The sequence below is a fragment of the Trichomonas vaginalis genome, chromosome I, assembly GCF_026262505.1.
Source record: "Trichomonas vaginalis G3 chromosome I, whole genome shotgun sequence".
Lineage (NCBI taxonomy): Eukaryota > Parabasalia > Trichomonadida > Trichomonadidae > Trichomonas > Trichomonas vaginalis.
In genome coordinates, this window is record NC_067203.1 from 18,137,286 (window position 1) to 18,163,957 (window position 26,672).

The following is a 26,672-nucleotide window of genomic DNA, read 5'->3' on the forward strand; positions in this document are numbered from 1 at the left end:
ATTATTTTCTAATATATAACTATTTTATATAAAAATCAAATTCAATGATCTTAAAAGCGAAGGATAAACCTCAAAATTTACGAATATAATGAGTGGGAATATAATGCTTATCTATCATAAAACCATATGAAATATCAATTTTTGCTTTACGCCTAATTTTGACGACAATTAGCAAAAAATGTTAAATGTTAACACTCAGTCCATTTGAATATGAAAAATAAAAATTGACTTTGATTAAATGTTTTTATTTATCATGCAATTCTTCTTGCGACCAAAGATTTGAATAAAAGTTCAAAAAATAAGATAGCTTAAAAAATAATATACGGTAGTGTTTACTAATAGATGAATAGTATATAAATTCTATTAAAATGGATTTGATCCAAAAAAATATAAAACCAAAATAATTGTTATAATTTAAATGAAGAAGTAATTTAAAACGATTTTATTTATGATCAAATTTTATATATTTTTTTGGATCAAATCCATTTTAATAGAATTTATATACTATTCATCTATTAGTAAACACTACCGTATATTATTTTTTAAGCTATCTTATTTTTTGAACTTTTATTCAAATCTTTGGTCGCAAGAAGAATTGCATGATAAATAAAAACATTTAATCAAAGTCAATTTTATTTTTCATATTCAAATGGACTGAGTGTTAACATTTAACATTTTTTGCTAATTGTCGTCAAAAATTAGGCGTAAAGCAAAAATTGATATTTCATATGGTTTTATGATAGATAAGCATTATATTCCCACTCATTATATTCGTAAATTTTGAGGTTTATCCTTCGCTTTTAAGATCATTGAATTTGATTTTTATATAAAATAGTTATATATTAGAAAATAATATGAGTTTATGTGATATTATTTTTCAGAAGATTTCATTCTATATGCCTATGAAAAGTACTCTCAAAACTAACTTTTTCCTAATTATAATTAAATCTAGAATATTGTATTATGCTTAGTATTATTTCATTTTTCTCATTCAATTTAGAATTTACAAATGTCAAAAAATTGAGAGCTGTCACTTTTGATGAATTTCTGTTTATTACAAGATTAGCCGAAGAATATCATTGTGAAAATAGTTTGAGAATTTCATTTCTTTCAGAATATGATAAAGACATTAAAAATACATATAAAGAGGCAATATTAAATGATGACAAAGAAGCATTAATGCAATTCTTGAAAAGTGAGAGTTTTGATCTCAATGAATTACTTGCAAATTGTTGCTTAAATAGAGCCGTTAATTGTTTTGAGTTATTAAGAACAGAATTCAATGTGGAAATCACCAAAAAATGCCTTGATAATGCAGTTAAAGGAAACAATCAATATATCATACAAGAATGTTTGAATGAACAAAATCCTGATACATCTACAATTGAAGCTGCAATTGCATCACATGATATTGATACTTTTATGAGTTTGATTGATGATTACAACATACAATTTTCGGAATTCCATATGCCAATACTACCTTTATGTTATGATTACCTAAATCTCCATGTCTTTCTCGTTTATTTACTTCATTATAACGATTTGGACGGATGTTTACGATTTTCTCCAGTGTTTCATATTAGAGATCTTTGTAGATATTTGTATAATAATGGTGGAAATGTCCTGACAGCGGACCCACATGGTGCAACAGCTCTTCATACTTCAATTTTTGAAAATCAAATAGATATTGCAAAAGATTTTATTTCATATGGAAGTGATATTGAAGCAAAAGTTAGTTTAGCTGGACGTCCACTTAATTTTGCCGTGTCTAATAATAATACTGCAATGGTGGAGTTACTTGTTTCGCATGGGGCTAATGTCAACATTAATGATCCAAAAAATGATTTTTCACTGCTTCATATTGCAACAATACTGAAAAATAAAAATATTATTGAAATTCTAATTAAAAATAGTGTACAAGTAAATGGAGATCAGAACAAATATAATCTCACCCCTATTTTTTTAGCATCACTTTTGAATTATAAAGAAATTGTTCAACTTCTGATATCGCATGGTGCAAGAATCAGTAAAACAGATAAATTTGGAAATAATGCTGTTGCATATGCATTATTGTATAACAATAACGAATTCATGAAAAGAACTCTTAACCAATTTCACTCAGTGACAAAACTTATAAATTATAAAACATTTGATTTGGAAAGCAATAACACTGATTTGATCGATCTTCTTTCATATAGTGCAAATGTTAATGGACAAAATACTCATAAGAATTCACCTCTGCATATAGCAGCATTAATGTCTAATAAGGAAAACGCTGAAAAATTAATTTCTCATGGTGCTGATATAAATTCTTTAAATAAGAATGGTCAGACACCCCTTGACATAGCTATAATGCGTTGTCAGAAAGACTATGGCCAAGATTTTTTGGATTTTGAAGAAGAAAATAACCAAAATTCTCTTGATTTTTGTCAGAAGAAAAGCGAAATGGTAGCTTTGTTAACATTGCATCATGGATATTCTAATTCTATCATGGAGTTCAAAAGTAATAATATTGTAGAAATAATGTTCGATTATTTCTGGGAGAGACGTGAAATTCGAAAACCTAGTGTAACTCTTATTTTAGTGGAAATAGAACAATGACAAATCACTGTCTAAAGTTAATTATCAAAACATTTAGATTAATACTAATTGGACTGATTTTATTGCGATTCTCTATTATTCCTATTGATATCTTTTTATATTATATTGATAAAGCTATTTTTTGGTATTAAAATGTTTAGGAAGATTCTTTCCATTATTCCTTAAAGTTTAATAATAATATCTTATGCTATTAAACTTTATATATTGACATTTTAACTCTCCACTCTTACTTATTGATATAGCTTGCTTGTTAATGATTTATAAATGCGACAACAAATCTGTGCTTTATTATTGTTATATATTCATTTCATATCTATGAACTTAATCAAAATTCATAAAATATTTTATGCAAAATCTTAATTGTCATAGTTTTCCACATGTATAACATATGATAAGGATGTTGCTTTGCGAAAAAAACTGATACGCTAGCAACTTTATCCAAATATCCTATATCACGATATTTGGCACCTTTCTACCTCGCTTTAGTGGCACTTTTTAAAAATGAGAATCATGATATATTTGAAATTCCATTTTTTTCGATGAATACTAGTTTAATGGTATCAAACAAATAATAAATTTCACGATTTTACTGATTTTTTTGAAGTTGCTACTTCCATTCAATTTTTCGTGCTATTTGGCCGGGTTTTTGTCAGAATCGCACGTTTTTATTTTATGATTTTTGGAATCTGTACATATAGGAAAGCTTATAGAACCCCCATGATATTTTGTCAAAAATGCGATTTGCGATTGTCAAATATCCTAAAATTGCGATTAATGATATAACTGTTCCATTATACTGCTCTTGGTTTGTTAATAATAATTTCAAAAATTCACAATAGGAATCTTTCAAATCAAAAATGAGTTAATTTTATTCGATAGATTTCTATGAAAATAATATATAGTTCAAATGTAAAATTCAATTACATCATTTTCCGAAGTGGATATTATGAATAAGTGTTGATTTTGATATAGAATATATTTTTTCCTCAAATATTCATCCATGATCTGCTAACTACACCACAGTGAAACAATGGGAAATGACATTTTTCTTCATAAACACTTAACATTTTTCAAATATGAATCCTTAATTGGATATTTCTCAATTTAAACATTCAGAATCCACATAAAATTTCCCATATATTAAAGGATTGTCTATTCTAAAACCTATTTATTAATTATTGAAATAAAAATTCAATTTTAATAAAAAAGAAAAGCAAAGAGAGAGGAAGAGGAAGAAGAGAGAAAGAAAAAGAAGAGAAAGAAAGAGAGGGAGAGAAGAGGGAAAAAAAGGGCGGCGTGCTTAGAATGAACTTTGTGGCCGAGCATTCGGAAAAGGCCGGAGCCGAAGGCGAAGGTCTTTTCCGAATGCGAGGTAAAAAATTATTAGATATTTTAAGTTGCACGCAAGAGACCTAAAATTAGTGCTATAAAAGTGACACCGGTCGCAAAACGGCATCCTTACATATGATTTTCCACTAATGAATTTCAATGATATTTTATATGATAAAATGCAAATATGTGAAAATTTTGATGGCAAATTTTTTCCAGAAATTTTTTTAATGTCTGTTCAAGACATCCACCCAAATAAATACAGTGAATTTCGAAGTATCTACTGTAATAAACAGAAATTCATCAAAAGTAACAGCTCTTGATTTTTTGACATTTGTAAATTCTAAATTGAATGAGAAAAATGAAATAATACTAAGCATAATACAATATTCTAGATTTAATTATAATTAGGAAAAAGTTAGTTTTGAGAGTACTTTTCATAGGCATATAGAATGAAATCTTCTGAAAAATAATATCACATAAACTCATATTATTTTCTAATATATAACTATTTTATATAAAAATCAAATTCAATGATCTTAAAAGCGAAGGATAAACCTCAAAATTTACGAATATAATGAGTGGGAATATAATGCTTATCTATCATAAAACCATATGAAATATCAATTTTTGCTTTACGCCTAATTTTTGACGACAATTAGCAAAAAATGTTAAATGTTAACACTCAGTCCATTTGAATATGAAAAATAAAATTGACTTTGATTAAATGTTTTTATTTATCATGCAATTCTTCTTGCGACCAAAGATTTGAATAAAAGTTCAAAAAATAAGATAGCTTAAAAAATAATATACGGTAGTGTTTACTAATAGATGAATAGTATATAAATTCTATTAAAATGGATTTGATCCAAAAAAATATATAAAATTTGATCATAAATAAAATCGTTTTAAATTACTTCTTCATTTAAATTATAACAATTATTTTTGGTTTTATATTTTTTTGGATCAAATCCATTTTAATAGAATTTATATACTATTCATCTATTAGTAAACACTACCGTATATTATTTTTTAAGCTATCTTATTTTTTGAACTTTTATTCAAATCTTTGGTCGCAAGAAGAATTGCATGATAAATAAAAACATTTAATCAAAGTCAATTTTATTTTTCATATTCAAATGGACTGAGTGTTAACATTTAACATTTTTTGCTAATTGTCGTCAAAAATTAGGCGTAAAGCAAAAATTGATATTTCATATGGTTTTATGATAGATAAGCATTATATTCCCACTCATTATATTCGTAAATTTTGAGGTTTATCCTTCGCTTTTAAGATCATTGAATTTGATTTTTATATAAAATAGTTATATATTAGAAAATAATATGAGTTTATGTGATATTATTTTTCAGAAGATTTTGTGTTCTTCTTCAAAATTTTATTTTTTTATTAAAAAGAATCTTTACAAAATATACATTTACTTTAATTAATATTTAAAAACGTGCTCTATCAAAAGTTCCAAAAATTCAATATTTTAGCTTTTCTGAGGTGTCACTTTTGATGAATTTCTGTTTACAACACTACAAATATTATATCGATTCATATAATGCCTTGTATCAGTTAAAAACCGAAAAAGAAGAAGAATTAAACTCAATTTACAAAATGATCAAAACAGAATTGATTGATTCAAAGAAATATCTTCCTCAATATATTATAGGTGGTATTTTAGATATTATCCCATATAATAACCGCTATACAAAGTCATATTTAAAACTTGCCAAACTCATTTGTGATGAATATTGTGTCAATGAGGCTAACGGTATTCCCATTGTTTCTAACTTCCTCTTCTATAAAGAATATGGAATTAAATTAAACAAAACACATAATTTCAATAAAATAAAATCAGAAAATTTCGATATTCACTCAGAAGATACAATTTACAGAGCAATCATGAATAACGACCTAGAAAGATTCATCTCATTCACAGAAAGAGATGAATTTGATAAAGATCAAACACTTGATAGTAATTTATATCCAGATTATTTCCCCGGATATTTCTTACTTGAATTATGTTGTTACCATGGAGAAGTTGATTGTTTCAAGTTTTTAAGAACGAAATTTCACTCAGAAATAACTCAAACATGTCTAGAATTATCATTTTTAGGAGGAAATCCTGATATTATGAGTGAATGTTTGAAATATCAAAAACCTAATGAAAAATGCATGGAATATGCAATTATTTCACATAACATTGATTTTGTTACATTCTTGTTGAATTAATACAATATAGGAATCGATTTAATTGTTTGCGGAAAATACAAAAATCTTGAATCATTCTTAGTTTATTTCGATCAAACCAACGATTTTAACAAATGCTTTTTTAATTCAGTGCTGTTCAATATTCCATCTCTTTGCAATTATTTCCTTTCACATGGTGCAAATATCAATGAAAAAAATAAAGATGGAGAAACCGCTCTTCATATCGCAGCACGTTTTAATAGTAAAGAAACAATTGAATTTCTTCTTTCGCATGATGTATATATCAATGATAAAAATAAAGATGGAGAAACCGCTCTTCATATTGCAGCACGTTTTAATAGTAAAGAAACAATTGAATTTCTTCTTTCGCATCGTGCAAATATCAATTATAAAAATAAAGACGGCGGAAAGGCTCTTCATATTGCAGCACGTTTTAAGAGTAAATCAGCAGCCGAGGTTCTTATTTCACATGGTGCAAATATCAATGAAAAAGATGAACATGAAGAAACCGCTCTTCATATAGTTAGTACACCAGTCTTGGGTATGGTGGCACTGCGTTCCACCTTACCCAATACTTGTGAATTTGACACTTTACAAAACCGTTAACGTACATTTTACAACATGAACGCAAAAACTAACTTAACCTTAAATATTTACAAAGCCGCCAACCATTTCACCTCACTAACGAACTCACTAATGAAAAAATAAACGTTCTCATAAATTTTCTTCTATATCTTCATCGTCAATGTTAACTCTATTGTAGTCATACTTGAAGTCATAAAGTTTCTCAAGTTTTGAAATGCATAGTGTCTTGTTAACTTACCTTCATCATCATAAGTTTTTATAAAACTACCATGACAATCTTTATACACAGTCAATGAAAAGTCAACTGGTCTAGGATGAAGTGTAAAGAACATGTTATGCTCGAAGAAGAAATAAATGTTTAAATGTATGTTTGTTATATTTTCGATTTGTATGAGTTGCTTTTGTTCTGTCATTTACATCCAAATAAAATTTTCAGTAAAATAAACTTAAAAATTAATGATATCACCACCCTCACACGTATGAAAACATAGCACAAAAATAAATTTAGGTGAAGTGGTGAAATCTCACCTCTTTTTTCACCTGTTTTTTCACCCACTTGAATTCATTGCTTTATAACTCTCTTCCTTGGTTTCTTTTAGTTGCTTTCTTCGTCTTCTCCAACTTGACTGTCTTTCTTCTTCGTCCGTAATGATACCAGTTACTTCCACCAGTCAATGGGTCAAATGGTCTTTCGTAAGGGTTTCCATACATTCCATAGGGACCATACGGAAGAACTACTGGTGGAGGAAGAGTTCCATCGACTCTATTTAAATGCATTGTTTCACCTTTCATCTGGTCATTAAAGTCTTTTGCGTGTTTTGCAAACTCATCGTCCTTTCCTAAAGCATTTTCCGACTCAGTCGCAACCAAATTGGATGCTTTATTTATGAGTCCTATTTTATTTAATCTTAACTTCTTTGCAACCCAGCCTCCAATCTTCCCTTTATTTGCATCTAATGTCTTCGAAACTCTTCCTCCACTCATTTTATTTACTGCGTCATAAGCTCCAAGTGCTTTTGCTCCAAATGCTAATGCTTTTGTTCCCATTGCGCCTAAAGCTGCCCAAGCTACCATTTACACCATATTAAAATCATCTCTCTTCAATATTATCTCATAAAAGTTCTCTTTACTGGAGAAAGTCAATGAAACATAAACATTCTCATGGACTTCGTCCTCGCCGCGTTGCGGCTTCATAAACTTCTTTCTTATCTCATCTATACGCTTCAAAATGTCTGAACAATTGCTAACATCTTCTACAACAGTTATTTCATCATGAATGACCTTCAAGAACAAGCTCATTTAATATGCAATTAAAATCATCTCAATAATGAGTCCATCCTTTCCATCTTTAGGTAACACAACATCTTTCATTGAAGAAGGTTCGACAAGTTTATGTTAACTTTACTGACAAAGTTTGTTATACTCTAATGCTTCGGTGGCGAATACATATAGTTTGAAAGACATAATATAGATTCTTCAGCAAATTCACTTATACTGGATTTTATAACAATGTTCTCACGAGACCAAATACCACCAATTGACAATCTTGTAAGCAATCCTGCTGAACCTTCTACTGTAAACGTCGATGGTAACATTCCACGAAGGTCATCTATTGACATCTTTGAGTCACTGAATTTAAATATTTTCTTAAAGCAATCGTCATTATCTAACCATGCAATAGCTTTGAAGTTTTCATTCGAATATACATCTGCTTCATTAAATGTAAAACCTGACTTCTTTGCAGAGATGACTTTAAAATCTATTGAGTTTGTTTCAAAATTATATGCTATGGTAACTTCTGAAGGTAATGGATGCCCTTCCGCAGTAAGTTGTTCTCTCACTACCGTTTGAAGCTTTGTATTAAAAACTTTCATGTCATCTCCTGTGTCTAGGTTCACATACACAGCAATAGGAAAACTATCTTGCTTCTTTGTTTCATCATTATATCTCAAAACATTAAAGTTCTTCAATAATATTGTTCTTCCTGCTGGAATACTTCTAACTTGTCTTATTTCAATAGCTTTCTCACCTCCTACATACTCTACCCAGTGTCTTGGATATTCATAAGTATACTGACTTTCTTGAATTTTGGTAGGTTTCATCATAACATGTTCATAGTATATCTTTATACTCTTGTCAGTTAGACTCGGTGCTATGTTCTGAATATTTCTGACTTGCATTTTTAATGGAGATAAAATGAAGCATTTAATACATGACGTAGATGAAGACATGAATGAAACTACAGACAAACTTAACTCTTCTCTCATTCTTCCTTTCAGTAAGGACTATGAGTTCTGTTCAAATGGCGTGTATTTCTATTGTGGAAAGATGGGCTCAGGTAAGACATTTAACCTCATTCGTCATATACTCATAACAGAGCGTTTAGGTCAAGATTCATATTATGACCAAATCATTATATCAGCAACTTCAGACTCTATGGACTCAACAGCGAAAACATTTATGTCAAAAGTTCAAGCATCTGTCGTTAAAGTTCCAGATAGCGAACTCATTGAATTTCTTCAACGTTACATTCGACGTAAGAGGAAATATTATGCCATCGTAGAGTTCATACAGTCAGGAATGCAAAAGACTTCTGAGGAGATGGAAAGAATTATTGACAAACACCACTTACGTCAATACTCAGGAGTTTACGATATGAAACGACTGACAAACTACATTCTATCAAAACTTTCAAAATACCCCTTCAAAAAATATCCTTCAAACACTCTGCTCGTTTGTGACGACTTCGCTGGTAAAGGTTTAGTGTCAAAGCCTGACTCACCATTAGTGAACATCATTACTAAAGTCAGACATTACCACTTAACTGTAGCAATACTTATGCAAACATGGCGTTTCCTTGCTTTAAACATAAAACGTCTCATAACTGACTTCGTTATCTTTCAAGGTTTCTCACGTTATGATATTGAACTCATTTGGAAACAGTCAGTATAACATTACCTTTTGAAAGAAATTTGGGAAGCATATAAGTCTCTCATCTCTCCTCGTTCATACCTTGAGATTCATATCATGACTAATACCATTAAAGTCAAAATATTCCATGGGAACGACCAACATTGTTTTAAAGTTTAACCTTCAATTGACTGATGGTAAACAAATTCCATGCATCTCTGTCGCCATTTCTGTTAATATTTTTGCTGTCATTCATATCATCCACTCCCCATCCGTTAACTTTTGAGGATATGCGTTAGAATAGCTGTTCTTAAATGAAGGCTTTTCACCTTTGAGAGCATAAACTCTATAACTTTCTGCATACTTTATGTTTGAACCTCCTGAGCCATCATTGACATAAATTTTTATAGGTTTCCACCCTTTGTTCATATTCCTGCTTCTTCCCTTAGCTCTTTTGTTCAGTAGTTCTACATCTTTATACACAGCACCTGTCTCAGTGAATTCAACAATATTTTCATTCGTTAGCTTTACATTCAAACCCTTGTCGAGTATATTGTTCATTTCATACATATAAAAGGTTTTTATTCTATATGAAATGAGAAGCAAATCCATATCTTAGCTGGTGCCGTTAATGTTCCAATTGAACCAACATCAAATGTTGACTCACGAACGACAAACAATATTGTCATAAAAGAACTATAGTTCAGAGTGTTTGAAGAAAAAGAACCAGAACTGAAATCCGTGAATTTAAAACTCAGCTTCAAACGCTAACGCTACATCAGATGTTAAGTTAGAGTATCCACCACTGGACCAAATTCTTTCAAGAGAAGCCAACGACAACCCTTACACAAATGTTCAAACAAATCCTTCATATAACGTAGACCATTACCTTCTTCAGTTATATCAAACAATTTTACTCAAAGACGAAAGAAGCTTTTGATAAATCTTATAAGCAAGAACCAAATAATTCTAACAAAGGAGGACCTTGAAAATGTTATATCACGAATAACAGGGAAACAATGTGTCATTGACTATCTCGACCCTAAATCGAATGCTGTGGTCAAACGCCACCATTCATGAAAATAGGTAACATCCGCATCATTGAAACACCAGGAACTACAGGAGTTGAGTTTAAGTATAAATATTCGAATGAATATACAAAACTTTCAACAGAATATAAGCTTTGTTTGAAATATGTTTTAGTAAATTAAAGCAATTTGTAATATCTATCCAAAACTTCTTCAACAGTATCGAACTCATCTTCATAATGCAAACCTAATCTTATTGACTTGGTGCAGTTTTCACTAACACAATATAGCGCTTTGCGCTCGGCGCCTTTGACGCCTTTTCTGTTCTCTTGACTGACATAACTAATTCATTTGTTTCATCAAACAGCAACAACCAAAGTTCATGACCTAATACATAACATTCATACTTTATATTTTTAGCTCTGAGTTCTCTTGTAAGCTGTTGCATTTAATATTTTCTAAAAGTCTACTTCAACAGTCATTCGCACTGGTGCCTTCAGTTCTACAGGCTCGCCTTGAAAGTCAACAAGTCTGAATTGCATGTCTTTCAAATTATGAACTAATGCGAACCCATTACCTAAATGAGTTGCTATGACAGGAACGTTTGAATGAACATTGAATTTACTTTCATAACAGAAGGATTTATATTCTACTGAACCTTTACTATTAACTCCTGAAATACCTGTGACATTAGCTATTTTAGACTCAATGTACAAACAATTACCATAACATACGTATGGAACAGATTTCATCTCAATCGTTTTTCAATACTTTTCAAAAGGAAATGTCATATGGTATGCTCCCAGAAGCAATTGAACTCATGACTCATTCGTTTATCTTAAACTCCTTCGCATAATGAACTTCAAAACTCCTGCAATAAGTTTAACATTCATTAAGTTTTCTTCGTTTCCTTGTTTATTGTAGTATTTATGAGCGCATTTAACACTCCAGCTAATGTTTCATCTTATTATCTACATTATTGTGAAATCTTATTTCGTGCTTCTTTCCATCTATTTCAAGCTCCATGAAATCTGTTTCATCTGTTATAACGAATGAAGCGATAGTATTGAAGTCAACAACTCTGAATGCAAGTGGCTCATTCTGTAGACCTAAGTTTGTTTGTAGCTTTACTGTTCCGTATTCGTTTGGGTCAGTACTTTGCAAATAGAACAACATTTTATTCTCATTAAAATATGAGTATTGCTGCATATGCGTATGAAGCTGACAGAGCTAAACGTTTATATTTTGGTCAATACTCTCTCACACTTACTGACAAATATATTGTTATCACTGATGGAAATACCGAGAAATACATAACATGGAAGGACTATGAAAAGTTTGACCCTATTTTAACTCCATGTACTATGCCATTTATAAAGGACGGTGAAATTATGAAAGAAATACAACAGTATATAAGTCTGTATATGAAGCATTAGAATATATGTTGAATTATAATCCCGAAATATTTGACCCAAGCACTACCATGTGCAATGCCTTTTATTAAGGACGGTGAAATCGTAAGAGTTCCGGATTCAACGGTTTATACTGCTGTTCAAAACAGTTTACAAAACATTTTAGCGAATATCTTTAATTCAGAAACTACAGAAATAAAATTACCATATATAACAGATGCTAAAGAAATTAAATCAAAAACGACAACATTATTTACGTCACTTAATGATTTAATGACTTATATCATTAATATTCCTGCACCAACTACAGCATTTGATCCAAACTCGACGGTTTGCAGTGTACCTTTCATAAAGGACAGTTCATTAATTGTTTTAAGGGATTCAACAGTTAATGAATCATTAAAGGCGTCATTAATGAAAATCATTGATTTTAATTCATTCACGAATACATATAATTCATTCATTAATGTTTCATATGCTTCTAAAGAAGGTGAGCCAAAAACTATCGATAAAGCGGTGTATGAAATAAAAGCATCAACGACGAAATTGAATTCGTTAACTTTTGACGGTGATAGTTTCGTTAATGACATAACATCGGGGAAAACAATTTTAACGAAAGAATACTTAAAATCTCATGTTAGTGAGTTCGTTGAAATTGAAAAAGAAGGTGGAATTAAGTTCGATCCACTGAATTTCATTTTCAGCTTAGCGAATGCGGGTGTTAGTTTCGCTGAATGGACAACTATACAGAGTGAAATAAATGCAATATGGACGTTTTTGGGGTCAAAAGCGGGAATGGGTGAGCTTGTAAATGCTGCAAGAACATTAGGTGAAACAGGAAATTTTGTAGATGGTTTTAAAAGACTTGTTTCAAATGTTTTAACAAACACAAAGAAATTATTTAGATATACCATACATAACGGACGGATTTTCGAACAGGTAGCAACAAACCCTCCGGTTATGGCTGCGTTGATGATGGTTAGAGATATAAAACCACGTAACGACGGGAACGAAGAAGAAAGAAACCAGAGGATACTGGTCGGGTTATTCGAGACATTAAAAACGTGTATCCTGAAGTTATTGATTTATTTAGAGGAGTTAATGATTCAATTTCAAAACATTCTATAACCCTCGATGAAGAGAATAAATTAACAGATTATATATTCGTCATTATTGCAGAACTAATGAAGAGAATAAATGAAAAAGGAATTGGTGATATCATTAATGTCAGCGATGTAATGATGAAAAGAAATTTTGACTCATTATTTACAAAACCGAAAACAGAATATAGTCTTTATGACGTAATTACCGAATTAATGAAAAAGATTAATGATAATAAGAGTTCTGGCGGAAGAGTTGAATTAGAAGTGAATGATGTTAATGAGAAATTAGCCGAAAAGCAGACAAAAATGAGCTTTTAGCTCTGAGTGATAAAGTCAAGAACCACGTTCATTATATAACTTCAGACGAACAGATTATAACGGACTACCATGGATATTTAACACGAAGTGATGAAGCGAAGACAAAAAATGTTAATGAAAGAAGATATAAATACATTCGTGCTAAAGGTTATGACATAAGCTGTACTGTACAGTATGATGTAGCTAAAGCACCAGAAGCATTTGGTTATACCGGTGAAATTTATGCCTCTACTTTCAATGTTAACGGTGTATTAGTTGAACCAAGATTTACTTTGAGAGTTAAGGCAAAAATAACGTTTGAAGATGCTATTAAAAGTAAAGCTGACAAAGTTGAACTCGAAGCAACGAACAAAGTTTTGAAATCTCATAAACACAATATCTCCGATATAAATGAACTTCAAGCTACATTAGACAGTAAAGCCGACAAGAACCATACAAACGAATCCTTCACTACTATTAGAGCAGACGATGTAATATTGAACTATACCCTTGGTTCAAGTGCACCTTTAGAGAATCCAAGTACAAGCGTAAAAGATACACTAAACTCCTTAAATAACAATGTATGAACATTGAAGGTCATGCCAGAAACTTTGAAGCACATGAACTACCAACAATGTTAGATAATAAAGCTGACAAAACTTATGTGGATGCAGAACTAACAAAGAAATTTTCGAAACCAGATACAATGACATTTACAACAGAAATTATAAATGGTGAACCAGCAACTCCATTTGAATTTGTTAGAGGTCTTCAACCAGATACTTTTGAATTTTTCTTGGATAATTCTATTGAACTAACATTACATTATAAAAGTGGAACAAATGCAACATTTCATCCGGGAGATACATTCCAAATGGTATTTAATGACATAAGTTCTTTAGAATATGTTTATAGAGTTATGAGCATATATGATTTAATATATCCTATAGGAGCTGTTTATACGTCTATGAATCCAATAAATCCAAACACTTTATTTGGTGGTAGATGGTATGAAATAGTTGACAGTTTTCCATTCTACACTAATACGCAGTCAATGAAGATGGGAGGTTCAAAGAAAATAGGTATTGAAAACCTTCCTTCACATATGCATAGGTTCAGTGGAAGAACATCTGTGGAAGGAAACCATTCACATTCAATAACAAAAAGAGGTTATACAAATCTTGCAGCGGGTTCGAATAGACAGGGAATGAATAGATATGATATCACAACTGACCCCAAAGATGTTAGCACAGGTATTTTCTGTGGAACTGCAGGAAATCATACACATGTTGTAGCTGGTATTACAGACCCAGCAGGTAATGGAAAAGATTATATGCCTCCTTATATAACAATGCACGCTTGGATACGAGTTGGTTAAAATCTTTAACTTTACATAAATGAGCTTGAAAGAAGTATTCGAACAACATCCATGGAGGTCATTTAAGAAGTTCAATGAAGCTGCAAAGAGTTCGGGATTTACTAACAGAGCTGAAGTGAAAAGGTTCTTTGACAAAAATGTTGTACATCAAACAAAAATAAACCCTTACGACTACTTTTTACCAATTTACTCCAACACTCCTGACGCATACCAATTTGACACTCTCATTCAAAGCAGAAAAGGAGGACATAAACCATTCCTCATCTTCATAAATGTTAACACTCGTAAAGCATATGCGTATATAATGAGAAATAAAGGAACTCATGAAGTGTTAAGAGTTTTACAAAAGTTTGTAGCAGAACATAACCCAAGTACTTTAACATCAGACCAAGACAGTGCATACCTCAGCAATGAAATCACAGAATTTCTCATTAAGCATAACATAACTCACTACACTACTGAAGACCATAACCATAACATACTCGGCATCATAAACCGCTTCATAAGGACTCTCAGAGATTTAAATCAAGAGCGAGACTTTACCGAAGAAACAATGAAACATTTTCTCGAAGTATATAATTCCTCAACACATTCTACAACAGGACATACACCAAATTCAATGACACAACAACAAGAAGAAAAGTATATACAAAAGAAACGAAGCCAAACACAAAATATCAGAAATTCAACACAATTTACTCTCATTCCTGGTACAAAAGTTCGTGTAGTTCTTGACGACAAACCACTGACAAAGAAACGTTTAAGGTTAAGTCGAAATTATTATATCGTAGACTCTACGCAAGGTAATGGATATCTTATAAAAGCTGCTGACGACTCCATAGCATTTTACCCTCGACATAAATTAGTTGAAAGTAGTAATGGCAAACTTGCTGAAACCATTGACGAAGCAAAGCGAGGAGTGGTTATTGAAATACTTGGTTACAACACAAACGATGACACTTATAAAGTAAGATATGAAGGAGGCGTTGAAGATGTTATACCATCTAAGAACTTGAGAGAATCTAAACCAACTCATCTGGGACCATTAGAGCGGGAGTACTGGAAAGATAAAAACATGCCAGAAAGAATAAGAAAATTCTTCTAAACTTTTTCGTTGGATGTAAATCAGACAAAAATATATTATAGGTGAAGAGGTGAGATTTCACCTGTTTTCTCACCTGTTTTCTCACCCCGTGAATTTTCATGAATTTCCTTAAGATAGAAAAAATAAAATTAGTTTTATTTTTATTTATTTTTTTATTTTGTATGTAAGAACAGAAATGTCAGTCGAAGCAAAAACATTCACGAACAAATCTAATGGCGAAACATTCACAAAAGGCACTTATAACGGTATTGAAGTCTTACGTAGAGACAAGGATGGTTACATTAATGCAACAAAGATGGCAAGAGAAGCAGGAAAGTTAAACCATTTAAACAGATTTCTCAATAGTGCTAAAATGCAGGAAATTCTTGAGTTTTGGTTGAAAGAATACGGTCGAGCCAAAAGTGGCTCAACCTCAAAACAAGCATTTTATGAGCTTACTAAGGGCGTTATGAATGAATTCAAAGGTATTTACATACATCCTAACCTCGTTCATTTTGTTGCTGAATGGTGCTCTGTAAAGTATGCATTTTATGTCAAAGATATTATGGACTCCATAGACAAGAAAGTTCATGAGAAGTTAGATGAAGAAGAACTCGAAGATACAGTGGAGAATGCTAAACCTTTGTTCGAAGAAGAAGTTGGAAAAATGTGTGAAAAACAATTAGAACATGAACGTGAGATATATTATGGTTATAGAGATTCTCCATACGAACTAGACCAATGGGAACAAGAAGATTTAAAGAGAGAATTTAGAGAATATGAACTCGCTAAGATAGCATTTGAAGCTGCAGAAAAGAAGTTAAAAGTTTGGGGTCGTTTTGTAAAAAAATATTGTGAGTAAATGAACCATTTATTTTTATTGAATTCACCAAAAAATAATGTTTAGGTGAAGAGGTGAGATGTCACCTGTTTTCTCACCTCTTTTTTCACCTCTTGAATTTTCATGAATTTCCTTAAGATAGAAAAATAACGTTAGTTTTATTTTTATTTATTTTTTTATTTTGTATGTAAAGATATGATTTCAACAATAGGTTCTACAACAATTCAAACAACTTCACCAAACTCGTTAGTCATGAATCCTACGTCAATGTTAGTAGAGATGAAAAGCTTCATTCCTTCTTCATATACTTTCGAAACAAAAATCCAGAAGATAAAGCAAGAACTTTTAACAAGTAATTTAGACTGTAGTGCGAAAGATGAAGAAAATGAAGAATATCTTTATGAAATGCAGGACATTATTGACCATTTACCTAAACTACCTGAAATTCAGCATCAAAAACTAACTATTCCTGAATTCGATGATGAAATAGAAGTGAAACCAACTGACTCAGTAGAAATAAAGAAGTTCATTCGAAAGGTAAACTATGAGTTTCTAGGATTTCATTGCAACCATAAGGTTATGGACAAAGATTGCGACATGGTTTATAAAAACATTTCTGACATATATAAATCTGAGGAGTTTAAGACTTACGATAACTTTGTTTCATTAGTTGCTGAATGTGTTTGGGAAATAAGAGATAAAGATAGAAGAGGTAAGGTATGGAATGAACAGATAAGACCCGCTATGTTTGAGATGAAGAAAACCATTGACGCCTTAGTTGTTTTAGCAGGTAAGGTTTCAGAATATAACGCAAAGTTGAACCCACAATGTTCAAAATGTAAAGCAGCAATAAGGAAATATAACTACTCCGTCAAAGAGAGATAGAAAGAATGAGAAACGACTATGCAGACTTAAAGAAAGAAGCAGAAAAGCCAGCAGAAGATAAAATGGACATGTTAGAATTTCTGAACAAAACTATCCAACAGCAGAAGATTTCCTTCTATCTGACGTCAAGAAGAAGTATAAAGAACCTTCGGTATTGTTAAAACTTTTGACATACTAAAAGAAGAATAGAAGCTACGAAATTGTTTAGGATTTCAAATATACATCGTACAATTCATGTGAAACGTTTATAAAATAACTAGGGTGAGAAAACAGGTGAAAAAACAGGTGACATCTCACCTCTTCACCTAAACATTATTTTTTACTGAATTTAGCAACAAAATTCTGAGTAAAATAATTTTAGGGCTTGTGTCAAACCGTTGAGTTTTCACAAAATTTAAAAAAATAAACGTTTACCATGTGAAACGTTTATAAAATAACTAGGGTGAGAAAACAGGTGAAAAAACAGGTGACATCTCACCTCTTCACCTAAACATTATTTTTGGTCAAAGCTTCCACGAGAGAAAAGATTCCTCATTTGCTAAGGATTCCAAAAATGAAAAAATCGTTGATTTCGGCTGAGAAAAAACGGCAAAAAACCCTTCTTTCCACGGGAACAAAGAAATAAAGAAGAAATAAAGAAGAAATAAAGAAGAAATAAAGTAAATTTTTTATTTATTCCCGTGGAAGATAGAGCACTTTTATGATACTTTTTATTCACGACAAACAAGACAAACAAAGAAAATAAGAAAATACGGCGCTGTCGCGGTTCGAACCACAGACCTTGACCCCTCCATAACACCACCTTAGACCACTGTGCTACGTAGCCTGTCGACATAAGATTTTATAAATTGCATATTTGACGTAAATTTATTTCCATCTGGCTTCCACTGCATAAGATATTCATACGTGTTTGTAAGACATTCATTAAACTTTTTTCTATTGCATTAATCTTGCGTTATTTTTTTTCAATAACTTGTCTGTATTCTTCATCATCTCCAGCAGTGTTTGGGTCTTCACGTTTAAAATATTCATTGTTAACCAATTTTTTATCTACAAATTTTATTAGTGTTTGATTCACTTCGTTATGATAACGGTCATATTCTTTCAATACGTAAGTGAAGACAAAATGCGTCGTACCTTCAATCTTAAAGCTTAAAGAACTTTCAACACAGTTTTGAGGGTCTGTCAGTGCGTCAATGAGATAGATTCGAAGTCAGTCAATAATCTTTTTAAAGTCATTTCATACAGGATAAAATTTAATGTTGTGAGAAATAGTGTTTATCTCAAAAAAAATAAAGTTAGTTTTTATTTTATTTATTTTTTTATTTTGTATGTAAAGACAGATATGTCAACATTAGAGAACACAACAACTGCTATCGTTCATGAAGCCATAAATGAAGAATACGAGTACATACAATATAACAAACAGTTACGTCTCATTCGTTCTGTCAAAGACGACATGTATCAAATGCAAAGTATTTTGACAGCATGTTATGCTCCAGATACTAAACTTCCTAAAGACTGGTTTAGGAACCAAAGCACTATTGAACTATTAAATGAAGCACAGCGAGACATACTTTTTTCTGAAAACAGTGAAGAACAGCGAGTAGGTAAAAAACCCCAGTCGCCAAAACTCTATGAAAATCGTGAAAAATTGCCAAACGGTTTGAGAGGATATTATGTTCATAGACTTCTCGTAAATGCTGTAGCAATGTGGGTTTCACCTCGTTATGCTTGGTATGTTTGTAAACTTCTTGACGAAATTCACAGACAAGAACGTGGAGAGATGGAAAAGAAACTTCAAGCAAAAGATGAAGTCATTGAATCCAAAGACAAAAGCATACAGAAAAGAATACCGCGTTCAGTACCAAAAGGAAAGGAAAAGAACTATAAGTATATGATTTATACTGAAGAGTTGGAGAATGAAGAAGACAGAGATATGGTTATGTTGCATTTAGTCAGAAGAAACAACAAAAGCTTTTACGACCTTGCTAAAATATATAAATCTGACAGAAACTGGTTCTATCGTGAAAACTTACCGATTTCAATGACACCGAATGAGCAAATAAAAGAAATTGTCAAAAATACTCTTCCTCAAACACACTATGACATCAAAGGTTGCACAATACTTACCTTCAAAGAAGACTTACCATTACTGAAGGAAAAAATAACAGAATATTTCGATAACTTCAAAGAGGAAGAATAAAAAAACTTTTTTGTTCAATGCTTTGAAATTTTATACAAAAATATATTTTTTGCTTAAATAGCTTCAGGGTCTATTTCTTCAACCATTTCACTTCCTTCGTCAATGTCAATTGAAGCTTCTTCAACCTTTGGTAAGAACTTTTGTATAACATCTTTGTTCGTTATTGTCTTCAGAGATGAAGGATAATATTTCACAGATGTTTCACCCTTCTTATATTCTTTCTGTTCGGAAAGATTCATAGCAATACTGAAGAAGTCAATGTTGGAGTTCTTTATAATAGTATAATGAGTATCTTTGACATTCACGAAGAAACCCTTTTGTTTCAAAACTACTGCTAACTCTTGTGAAGTATAACGTTTGCGGTCAATGACGATAGCTAATGGTCTGACATACTGACCAAACTTAGATTCTTTCACAAACTTCTTGTTAAAGATAACATTAACGTTTGAAGCATTATTGAACTCATTCTTGATGGCAGTAGCGAGAGCATTGTATGAAAAGAACTTGCAATCTTGCATGTGTTTCATTAAAATAAAAATATTAAATTATTTTGAAAAATAACTTAAAAAAAATCTAATCTAATTTTTTCAAAAAATATTTTTTATTTCCTACTAAAGATGTATCGGAAGTTGTCTAAGTTAGAACACTCGGAAATAAAACAACTTCTTACAGAAGCTAATATAGATGTTGCAAAGCATTACGCAACAAACAAAAAAGCACTCGCTGACTTCATTAAAGACTACAATGGTGCAATAAGTTATGATAGAATTCATGAGTTCATAAAGCCGCAACGCGGCGAGGACGAAGTCCATGCAAGAGCATTTCCTTTAAATGACATTGCTATTGACTTATATCATAGACGTTCAGTACCTCATGAAGTAAGAAGAGAGATGTTTGACATAACAAATGCAAACGTTGGTGAAACAAGAAGAGCTGTACCTCATGAAGTAAGAAGAGAGATGTTTGACATAACAAATGCAAACGTTGGTGAAACAAGAAGAAGAGACGACACACTGAAACAACAGAGAAGAGAGATGTTTAAAAGTGCTATAGAACAAGTTCGCAAAGCTAACGATGTCATTCGTTCCATTGACGACAAACCAAAAGAAGGTGAGAGATGGTTAAAGAAAGATGAAGAGAATAGGAAGAGAAATGTGAAGTCAGGCAATAGACTCATTGACTTTAACATCGAAGCTTTAGATGAACCAAACAGAGACTACTTACACAAACATTTCGGTAAGGTTTTCATGAGACTCTTAGAGAAATTAAAATAAACTCGCAACAGAGATGGATGGTATGTTATAAACTTGGTGGAAAGTATGAATGTTCTACGTTAAACCTCAATAATATTGGAACATTACTACATCAGCTCTTGAAGGAGAACTTTATATCAGAGATAGAAGCAAATGCTGCAGGTATTGTTGAAATGCACTATGACTTCTTCTTGACAAACATAAAGAATCTTACTGAAATAAAGATGTATGATTTAACAGAATATGAAGGCTTAACGATGTCAGATGTAAAGAAAGGCAAACCAAAAAAGAGACCATATAGAGATGAAAGCACACTGACAAATGACCAGAAAGCCATTTTGGAAGCTCTTAAGCAAACAGGAAACCCAGCACTTATAGAAAGCTTTTGGAAAGATAATGGTGAAAAGAAGTTTTATAAGAAGAGAAGCGGTCAGTTCTGGAAGTATCTTTGCACGTTACCTATAAATCTTGAACGCTACCAAATCTTCAATGAACTGAACAAAAGAACTGCAACACTTATGACAGAAGATAACTGCTTCGTTTATGCTTGCATTCAGGCTGGAGTAAATGAAGAAAACTATTGACCACATGAGAGAAGTCATTCGTGTTAGAGACTTTCCTCAAAGTAAAGTACAAGAAATTTCTGACGCAACAGGTATAGCATTTAATGTTACCATTGGTTATTTCAATGACTCAAGACATAATGAAATAAAGAGATATATACCAAAAGAATGCGAAACTGTTAGAACTATTGACTTACTTCTTGTTGAAGACCACTACATGCTAAATGAAAGATTACCAATGACAACATATTTCATTCGAAACTATATAGAAATCTTGAAGGAGTGTGGTGGAATGAACATTGAGAAACAGATGAAGATTTATACAAAGAGAGAAGATAAATATGTAGTTCGTTATGATAGAACAACACCGCTATGGGATGTTATGAAAACATTGTGGGAGTGCAAATATTTCGAACCTATTTCTTATGGAGAACTTTTCACATATACTACTGACTTATATAAACAGAACCTTGCACCATTTAAAGATTTGACATATGCTCCAAAGTATTGTGTACAACTGAAGAAGAAAGCAGAGTCAAAAGAAGTAAATAAAGCTAAATGTAAATTCATTCCTGAGCACGTTTTCTTTGCTGACTTTGAGTGTAGCACAACGGCTTTCATAAAGCTTTTAACATCTGTTATGACAGTGAAGATGGTTCAGTTAGTGAAAGCATTTGGGGTCAAAACTGTGCAACAGAATTTTTGGAAAGACTTCCTGACAAGAGTTTAATATATTTCCACAACCTCAGTTATGACATAAACTTCATCTTAAGACACATGACAGAAGTGAAAGGAACTCCCATCATTAAAGGTTCACGAACAATGCAAATAACTGGCTTATATAAAGGACGGCAATTATAAAAGACTCTTACAGTGTTATAAATAAGAAGCTTAAACTATTTCCTGCTATGTTTAACTTACAAAACAGGACCGAAAGAAGTATTTCCATATAACTACTACAGCAGTGTTTTGTTAGCAAATGACAACAGAACTGGTGTCATTTCTGAAGCATGTAAGTTTATCCATGATGCAGATACATTCATGAAAAACATAGATTCCATCAAAGGTTGCAGAATAGATGAAAACCACTTCGACTTAGAAAAATATAGCACGTTTTACTGCAAACAAGATGTAAGAATTTTAAAGAAGGTTTTGTAAAGTTCCGCAATGACTTATTGAAAGAGTTTGATTTAAACGTTTATGACTACGTTAGTATTTGTTCTATTGCTAACAAATTGTTTGAGAACAGAGTATACTTCCCGAATGGAAATCTTTATGACCTCTCAAATAAACCAAGAGAATTTATTTCGAGATGCATTCAAGGTGGAAGATGTATGTTGTCAGATAACATGAAACAAAAGAGCAAAAAGAAACTCATTGCTGATTTCGACGCTGTTTCATTATATCCATCCGCTATAGCAAGACTTTATACTTTAGAAGGTATTCCAAAAGTATTGAAGGAAGAAATGTTAAACACAGAGTATCTCATGAGACATTTATTCGATGACGACCAAAAGGAACCCATTGGTGAAAAGTTTATGTCTGGCTTCTTTGTTCTCATTAAGATAACAGAGATTGTATACCCAGACACTTTCATTTAATAGTTTGCGACCCTGAACTAAATCCAGAACTTAACGTTCCAAGAAGTTCAAACACTTGCTGTCTCATGTATGTTGACCATATAACATTACAAGACCTCATAAAATATCAAGGTGTCAAATGTGAAGTGTTGCAAGGATACTATTACGATGGAAACAGAGATATGAGAATAAGAGATGAAGTAAAGAAGTTGTTTGAGTTAAGGTTAAAGTATAAGAAAGAAAGAAACCCCTTACAAGAAATTATAAAAACTCATTCTGAACAGCATTTATGGCAAAACTATTCTATCTCCTATTGAGTCAAAAATAACCATAGTAAATGACAAAGATGCTATAAGATATGCTATAAGAAATTACAACCATATAGTGAAGTTCGAAGGTTTGGATGGTTCAGATAAAACTATTTTCAAGCTAACGAAAAGCATTTGCAGACACTTAACTTCTGTCCACTTGGTGTTAATATTCTGTCTATGTCAAAACGTATTATGAATGAAGTATTCTGTACTGCAGAGGACATGGGACTTCAAATCTTTTACCAGGATACCGACAGTATGCACTTATATAATGAAGACATACCAAAAGCTTGCAGCAGCAGAGTTTAAAAGAGATATGGTCGCGAACTTATAGGAAAGAACCTTGGTCAATTTCATAGCGACTTTGCAGAAATAACACCTGGAAAACAAAGTTTAGCTTATAAAAGTATTTTCTGTGGAAAGAAGACCTACATAGACTTACTCACTAACGATTTAAATGAAGTTGCATTTCACTGCAGAATGAAAGGCGTGAAGCAAGATGTTATTGCTTTAACCGCTAATGAAATGTTTCCTGAAGCTATACAATGCTATTACAATGAAGATAAGAACATTCACATACCTGTTGGAACATATGAAAGACTCTGAGTTCAGTTTAATGAAACTTTACAAAGCACTTCATGATGGTCAAGAGATTGCATTCGACTTATGTAAGTCATGTCAACCTTGCTTTGCTGAAAAGTTCAACTTTTCAATAACGACTAAAACAAGCTTTATTCGTAAGTTGAAGTTCTGAGGTCATGGGCTTCGCCCTTGCCGCTAGCGGCTTATTTTTGTCAGCAATGAGGTCATGAATGAGGTCATGAATGAGGTCATGAATGAGGTCATGAATGAGGTCATGAATGAGGTCATGAATGAGGTCAATGAATGAGGTCATTTATTTTTGTCAGCCAATGAGGTCATTCGTGATAAAAATAAAGCTAGCGTAGATTTTACAATACTGCGATGGTAGAGTTTAAGAGTTGTGCTTCAATGTAGAGACAGTCCTTATGTCTGGAGGCAAGAACACTGGACATTTATGGTCATGAGTGGAGTACATGTCTATCCAAAACTCACGATTGAAGCCAGTTAATTTATAGTATTTAGGGTTAGGAAGTGGTGAAGTTCTTGTATGACCAATGGAACTCATTTTCAACGCCTTTGGCTATATTAGAGTAAAGTATTGCTTGCTTTCTATCCCAAATGCCAGGTTACAATCTTTGAAAATTCATTTTTCCTCGGAAGCATTGCATCATAATTGAAAACATTCTTAAAATCATCACTTGGTTCGGAGATTTGAAATCTTATACGTAATGGATTTTTTTTCTCTTTAGCGACTTCATTGAATGGTGAGAATACAATGAATTGACAGTCATGAGTTCCATCTTCATTTTCATTAAATTCATAATGAAAGTCTATAAGTTGTGGCTGACTACCTTCTTCCTTCAGTTGTGCAAGAAACTCACGTAAAGGCTGTAAAGTTTGTACTTCAATATTGAACTTTTTCTCGAACATCTCATTAAATGAAATCATACATTGCAACAATGTTGTATCGTCTTTAAAGTATTTGTATATGTGAATGTTTTGGGCGCTTAAAGACTGTTCGTCATTTTCTATCTCGACTTGAAGTATAAAGTCAACCTTTCTGAAAGCACGTGTTATATACATAGATGTTATGCCAATGTACTTCTCTTCATTTATGTTCACAATCCAGTCTGTTGGAAACTTAAACGTTACTCTGTTCCCCTTTATTTTGACGTCAGGGTTTTCACTACTGAACGCAACAGATAAAGGTATTTGTCTATACATTTAGTTTGGATAAAAATAAACCATTTACTCTTTCTTTGCTTCAGCTTCCTTTGCTTTTGTTCTTCCTTTGCTTTTGCTTCTTCTCTAGCTTTTTTCGCCAGCAAACGTGGGTTCTTCTGTCTTCCAGCAGCTAATGCAGCTAGTTGTTTTTCACTAAGTTTTCTCTTTGGTCTCTCTGGCTTTTGTTCTTGTTTTTGTTCCTTCAGTTCGGATAAAATTTGCTCACGAATTTCTTTCTTCAATGCTTCAACATCTATGACCCCTTGGGTCTTGTCCGTAGGGCTTGTCTGAGTCATTTGACTGTAGATAAAAAACTAAATTAAAACTTTAACCGATGTAAAATGAGCTTGTCAAAATCAGAGCGAGAGTCTATTATATTAAATGACGCAAGAGGAATACAACATCCTTTCTATTACGTAAGTCAGAGTAAAGATGGTAAAATATACGTAAGAAAAAGAAAGGTACCATTAGCGAATGCAGAGAGCGACAACATTAAGGTGCATGGCAAGGGCGAAGCCCACGAAGCCCATATAAAACCTTCTGTTCAAACTGAAAAGTCAATAGAACCAGAAGAAAAGAAGCCAGATGTACTTTCAATAACGAACCAAGAGCTTATTGCAAAGTTCGTGAATTTCATTGAAAAACAAACCGAGTCAAAGAACCCTGACCCACCAGTGAAAGAAGTTGAGACAAAAGAGAATGTACAGTTCATTGAAAATGTCAAGAAACAACTTCCACCACGAATGCCAAGAAGAAGAGTGAGAATAATGAAGTAAATAGATATTTTTATCCGAAGTAAATACATGCAGAACGAACAGTTAAACGAATTTACTCCAGCAGAGCATATTCATCAGATTCGCTCATATTTCGATATCATAGACAATGCAGTTCAAATTGGTGACACTAATAGAAAATATTCTGACGCAAAGATTCCATCACAACCTGGAACTGCTAAAGATAACACATGGGTAACATTTAATCTCTCACCTCCTGGTGAAAATATGTTGGACCTTTACAATACATTCATTACGTATAAAATGGAAGGTCAATTTATTGTAGATAAAGAAATTGGTTCAGGTTCCAATAAAACAAACCCACCAGGATTTTGGATTGGTTTCGATGACGCTTTCTATGCAGTTGCTGGATATCAAATCCTTGCAAATGGTCGTATCGTATATTCTCAAGACAACGCAAGAGAAGAAGCATATATAACTTCAAACTCACAAACTACCGAACAAATAAAGAAAGTAGATGTTTTCTCAAAGACTCGACATGAAGATGT

At 32.1% G+C, this 26,672-nt stretch overlaps 9 protein-coding genes and 4 pseudogenes across 13 annotated transcripts, besides 4 other annotated features; 10 read left to right on the forward strand and 3 right to left on the reverse strand.

The window, feature by feature from the left end:
* Positions 1-1,020: 1,020 nt before the first annotated feature.
* Positions 1,021-1,057: a mobile genetic element.
* Positions 1,058-1,179: 122 nt separating this feature from the next.
* On the forward strand, positions 1,180-2,601 carry TVAGG3_1006020 (spectrin binding; the record flags this gene model as incomplete). Its single annotated transcript, XM_001322487.1, has 1 exon — positions 1,180-2,601. The coding sequence occupies one exon, from the start codon at positions 1,180-1,182 to the stop codon at positions 2,599-2,601; it is 1,422 nt and encodes a 473-aa protein (XP_001322522.1).
* A 1,615-nt stretch (positions 2,602-4,216) lies between these two features.
* Positions 4,217-4,250: a mobile genetic element.
* A 1,181-nt stretch (positions 4,251-5,431) lies between these two features.
* Positions 5,432-5,469: a mobile genetic element.
* Positions 5,470-7,035: 1,566 nt separating this feature from the next.
* Positions 7,036-26,672: a mobile genetic element.
* Positions 8,196-8,838, reverse strand: TVAGG3_1006060 (uncharacterized protein; the record flags this gene model as incomplete). Its single annotated transcript, XM_051254420.1, has 1 exon — positions 8,196-8,838. A coding segment is annotated over one exon (643 nt), but the record flags the coding sequence as incomplete, so codon positions are not given.
* TVAGG3_1006070 lies at positions 8,963-9,816 on the forward strand (annotated as a pseudogene). The gene has a single exon. A coding segment is annotated over exon 1 (854 nt).
* Positions 11,865-12,723, forward strand: TVAGG3_1006080 (annotated as a pseudogene). The gene has a single exon. A coding segment is annotated over exon 1 (859 nt).
* On the forward strand, positions 14,881-15,966 carry TVAGG3_1006090 (integrase core domain containing protein family; the record flags this gene model as incomplete). Its single annotated transcript, XM_051254421.1, has 1 exon — positions 14,881-15,966. The coding sequence occupies one exon, from the start codon at positions 14,881-14,883 to the stop codon at positions 15,964-15,966; it is 1,086 nt and encodes a 361-aa protein (XP_051079995.1).
* TVAGG3_1006100 (uncharacterized protein) lies at positions 16,319-16,807 on the forward strand (the record flags this gene model as incomplete). The annotated part of the gene is made up of 1 exon (XM_051254422.1): positions 16,319-16,807. One exon carries the CDS (start codon positions 16,319-16,321, stop codon positions 16,805-16,807), a length of 489 nt encoding a protein of 162 aa, XP_051079996.1.
* TVAGG3_1006110 lies at positions 16,982-17,922 on the forward strand (annotated as a pseudogene). The gene has a single exon. A coding segment is annotated over exon 1 (941 nt).
* On the forward strand, positions 19,719-19,877 carry TVAGG3_1006120 (uncharacterized protein; the record flags this gene model as incomplete). The annotated part of the gene is made up of 1 exon (XM_051254423.1): positions 19,719-19,877. The coding sequence occupies one exon, from the start codon at positions 19,719-19,721 to the stop codon at positions 19,875-19,877; it is 159 nt and encodes a 52-aa protein (XP_051079997.1).
* On the reverse strand, positions 19,931-20,404 carry TVAGG3_1006130 (uncharacterized protein; the record flags this gene model as incomplete). Its single annotated transcript, XM_051254424.1, has 1 exon — positions 19,931-20,404. The coding sequence occupies one exon, from the start codon at positions 20,402-20,404 to the stop codon at positions 19,931-19,933; it is 474 nt and encodes a 157-aa protein (XP_051079998.1).
* TVAGG3_1006140 (organellar and viral DNA polymerase type B) lies at positions 20,495-20,812 on the forward strand (the record flags this gene model as incomplete). Its single annotated transcript, XM_051254425.1, has 1 exon — positions 20,495-20,812. A coding segment is annotated over one exon (318 nt), but the record flags the coding sequence as incomplete, so codon positions are not given.
* TVAGG3_1006150 lies at positions 21,125-22,126 on the forward strand (annotated as a pseudogene). The gene has a single exon. A coding segment is annotated over exon 1 (1,002 nt).
* Positions 25,415-25,686, reverse strand: TVAGG3_1006160 (uncharacterized protein; the record flags this gene model as incomplete). Its single annotated transcript, XM_051254426.1, has 1 exon — positions 25,415-25,686. A coding segment is annotated over one exon (272 nt), but the record flags the coding sequence as incomplete, so codon positions are not given.
* TVAGG3_1006170 (uncharacterized protein) lies at positions 25,732-26,166 on the forward strand (the record flags this gene model as incomplete). The annotated part of the gene is made up of 1 exon (XM_051254427.1): positions 25,732-26,166. One exon carries the CDS (start codon positions 25,732-25,734, stop codon positions 26,164-26,166), a length of 435 nt encoding a protein of 144 aa, XP_051080001.1.